Source organism: Dendrobates tinctorius, unplaced genomic scaffold (genome assembly GCF_039654945.1).
Source record: "Dendrobates tinctorius isolate UK_male_01 unplaced genomic scaffold, ASM3965494v1 ptg000445l, whole genome shotgun sequence".
NCBI classification, from domain to species: Eukaryota; Metazoa; Chordata; class Amphibia; order Anura; family Dendrobatidae; genus Dendrobates; species Dendrobates tinctorius.
The window spans coordinates 903,382-907,312 of NW_027362107.1; the positions used below are offsets into that span (position 1 = coordinate 903,382).

The 3,931-nt window shown below is 61.3% G+C and overlaps 1 protein-coding gene across 1 annotated transcript; it reads left to right on the forward strand.

Annotated features, from left to right (window-relative positions):
- Positions 1-731: 731 nt before the first annotated feature.
- Positions 732-3,263, forward strand: KCNJ11 (potassium inwardly rectifying channel subfamily J member 11). Its single transcript, XM_073564301.1, has one exon. It carries the CDS (start codon positions 856-858, stop codon positions 2,017-2,019), a length of 1,164 nt encoding a protein of 387 aa, XP_073420402.1. The 5' UTR covers positions 732-855; the 3' UTR covers positions 2,020-3,263.
- Positions 3,264-3,931: the final 668 nt, after the last annotated feature.

Sequence of the window (3,931 nt, forward strand, 5' to 3'; positions counted from 1 at the left end):
CGGCTGCTCCTGGGATATCTCCTCTTTGTCCACTACTGTCCTCCTGCGCCCTCTGGTGGCCGCTCCTGGGATATACCTCCTCTTTGTCCACTACTGTCCTCCTGCGCCCTCTGGCGGCCGCTCCTGGGATATCTCGTCTTTGTCCACTACTGGCTTCCTGCGCCCTCTGGCGGCCGCTTCTGGGATATCTCCCCTTTGTCCACTACTGTCCTCCTGCGCCCTCTGGCGGCCGCTCCTGGGATCTCTTCTCTTTGTCCACTACTGTCCTCCTGCGCCCTCTGGCGGCCGCTCCTGGGATATCCCCTCTTTGTCCACTACTGTCCTCCTGCGCCCTCTGGTGGCCGCTCCTGGGATATACCTCCTCTTTGTCCACTACTGTCCTCCTGCGCCCTCTGGCGGCCGCTCCTGGGATATCTCCCCTTTGTCCACTACTGTCCTCCTGCGCCCTCTGGCGGCCGCTCCTGGGATATCTCCCCTTTGTCCCCTACTGTCCTCCTTTGCCCTCTGGCGCCCGCTCCTGGGATCTCTCCTCTTTGTCCACTACTGTCCTCCTGCGCCCTCTGGCGGCCGCTCCTGGGATCTCTCCTCTTTGTCCACTACTGTCCTCCTGCGCCCTCTGGCGGCCGCTCCTGGGATATACCTCCTCTTTGTCCACTACTGTCCTCCTGCGCCCTCTGGCGGCCGCTCCTGGGATATCTCCCCTTTGTCCACTACTGTCCTCCTGCGCCCTCTGGCGGCCGCTCCTGGGATATTCCTGCTGCAGGTAGCGGCTCCGGTCTCCCCCCGCCCCCGGTGATTGGCGGCCGCAGATGGAGCCGGCCGGCCAGTGCTCTCCCGCGGCGGACGGCTGCAGCCATGCTGTCCCGGAAGGGTCTGATCCCGCAGGACTATGTGCTGAGCCCGCGCCTGGCCGAGGAGCTGCAGGAGCCCCGGTACCGGGCGCAGGAGCGGCGGCCGCGCTTTGTGGCCAAGAGCGGGACGTGTAACGTGTCGCACCAGAACATCCGCGAGCAGGGCCGCTTCCTGCTGGACGTGTTCACCACGGTGGTGGACCTCCGCTGGCGCCACACGCTGCTCATCTTCACCATGTCCTTCCTCTGCACCTGGCTCCTCTTCGGGATGGTCTGGTGGCTCATCGCCTTCGCCCACGGTGACCTGGACCGCCACGGTGGCGACTTTGTGCCGTGTGTGACCAGCGTCCAGTCCTTCGCCGCCGCCTTCCTCTTCTCCATCGAGGTGCAGGTGACCATTGGTTTTGGGGGGCGGATGATCACGGAGGAGTGTCCTGCCGCCATCCTGGTCCTCATCGTCCAGAACATTGTGGGTCTGGTCATCAACGCCATCATGCTGGGCTGCATCTTCATGAAGACGTCGCAGGCGCACCGCCGCGCCGAGACCCTCATCTTCAGCAAGTACGCGGTCATCGCCATGCGCAATGGTAAACTGTGCTTCATGTTACGGGTGGGCGACCTGCGCAAGAGCATGATCATCTGTGCCACCATCCGCATGCAAGTGGTCAAGAAGTCGAGCAGTGCGGAGGGCGAGATGCTGCCCCTCCACCAGATCGACATCCAGATGGAGAACCCTATCGATACCAACGGCATCTTTCTGGTGTCACCGCTCGTCATCTGCCACTCCATCACCAAGGACAGTCCGCTGTACGAGCTGTCCGCCGCCGACCTCACCCACCACCAGGATCTGGAGATCATCGTCATCCTGGAGGGGGTGGTGGAGACCACGGGGATCACCACCCAGGCCCGCACCTCCTACCTGGCGGACGAGATCCTGTGGGGTCAGCGCTTCGTGCCCATCATATCAGAGGAGGACGGCCGCTACGCTGTGGACTACTCCAAGTTTGGGAACACCGTGAAAGTGCCCACCCCGACCTGTACGGCCCGACAGCTGGAAGAGGAGCCCCAGGACCCTCGTTCCTTCTCCCCCAAGAGCACCGTGCGCAAAAGGAACATGTCCGTCAGAGTAAAGCCAAAGTTCACACTGCTGGATGAAGAGCCGTCCTGACCCCGGGCCCCTCCGTGCTCCTACAACAAGGGTCTTCTATGCAGTAATGGTGTCTCAGGAGCAGCAGACCTGGGTGTGCGGGGAGCAGCAGAGCCGGGTGTGCGGGATCCTGGATTTTACGTTCAGGCTCGGGCTAGACGGTGACTTTAGTAGCGGGGGGATAATCATCGCTCTGCAGTGTATGCAGGTGAGTGGGGTCACATGGAGGGACCACGAGCGCCAGTAAAAGTCACAGAGGTCACAATGGTGACTTTTGTGACTTGTTGCAGTCCCCCATGGCTAATATGCGGCCCCGGTCCCCCATGGCTAATGCGGCCCCGGTCCCCCATGGCTAATGCGGCCCCGGTCCCCCATGGCTAATGCGGCCCCGGTCCCCCATGGCTAATGCGGCCCCGGTGCCCCCATGGCTAATGCGGCCCCGGTGCCCCCATGGCTAATGCGGCCCCGGTCCCCCATGGCTAATGCGGCCCCGGTCCCCCATGGCTAATGCGGCCCCGGTCCCCCATGGCTAATGCGGCCCCGGTCCCCCATGGCTAATGCGGCCCCGGTCCCCCATGGCTTATGCGGCCCCGGTCCCCCATGGCTTATGCGGCCCCGGTCCCCCATGGCTTATGCGGCCCCGGTCCCCCATGGCTTATGCGGCCCCGGTCCCCCATGGCTTATGCGGCCCCGGTCCCCCATGGCTTATGCGGCCCCGGTCCCCCATGGCTAATGCGGCCCCGGTCCCCCATGGCTTATGCGGCCCCGGTCCCCCATGGCTTATGCGGCCCCGGTCCCCCATGGCTTATGCGGCCCCGGTCCCCCATGGCTTATGCGGCCCCGGTCCCCCATGGCTTATGCGGCCCCGGTCCCCCATGGCTTATGCGGCCCCGGTCCCCCATGGCTTATGCGGCCCCGGTCCCCCATGGCTTATGCGGCCCCGGTCCCCCATGGCTTATGCGGCCCCGGTCTCCTGCTGCCTGGAGCGCTCTTTCCCCGTGTGACTTGTCGCGCTCTGGCCCCGGCATTACTTCTTGCCTCTCTCTTTTTTGTCTGCGTCTCCAGGATTCCCCTCGGTGAGGACGGAGTTAACTTCATGCTATTTATACCCAGTGACAGCAGCTCCTCGCTCCGCCGCGTGTTATCGCCACTCTTCTAGGACACATGGGGGGGGGGCGAGGTTCTGCAGCAGCTGCTTCCATCCTTCATTTCTGTTTGCTCAAGTTTTCTACCATGTTCCTATAAAGTGGCATCTGCTGATGGTGGCGGCTCGTCTGTTCTTATATGTCGCCGTCAGCTGCAGAGCGTCGTACACACCGGGGAGAGGATCCTGCCCCGGAGCTCACGCTCTACAGAGGAGTGGGTGATGGCTGCAGGGGGTCCCGTGGACTATGGGGGGTCCCATATTATAGAGGGGGTCACAGACAGGAGCGTCTCACACAATGTTGGTGATTATGGCTTACAGCCAATGAGAACCCAGAAGTCATTATCTCAGTAATTAGAATACTTTATAACACCAGCCTGAAAAATGATTGTTAAATCTGAAATCTTGTCCTCCTGAAATGTCTGATCAGTAAATGCCCTCAATACATGGTCGGGGCTCCTTCTGCATCAATTACTGCATCAATGCGGCGTGGCGTGGAGGTGATCAGCCTGTGGCACTGCTGAGGGGTTATGGAAGCCCAGGTCACTTTGATAGCAGCCTTCAGCTCGTCTGCATTGTTGGGTCTGATGTCTCTCATCTTCCTCCTGACAATACTCCATAGATTCTCTATGGGGTTAAGGTCAGGCGAGTTTGCTGCCAATCAAGCCCAGTGATACTGTTGTGTGTACACCAGGTATTGGTATTTTTGGCCGTGTGGACAGGGGCCAAGTCCTGCTGGAGAATGACATTTCCATCTCCATAAAGCTTGTGGGCAGAGGGAAGCATGAA

Excerpts from the sequence above, each read along its gene's own strand:
- KCNJ11 (XM_073564301.1), top strand. The coding sequence starts at position 856 with ATGCTGTCCCGGAAGGGTCTGATCCCGCAGGACTATGTGCTGAGCCCG.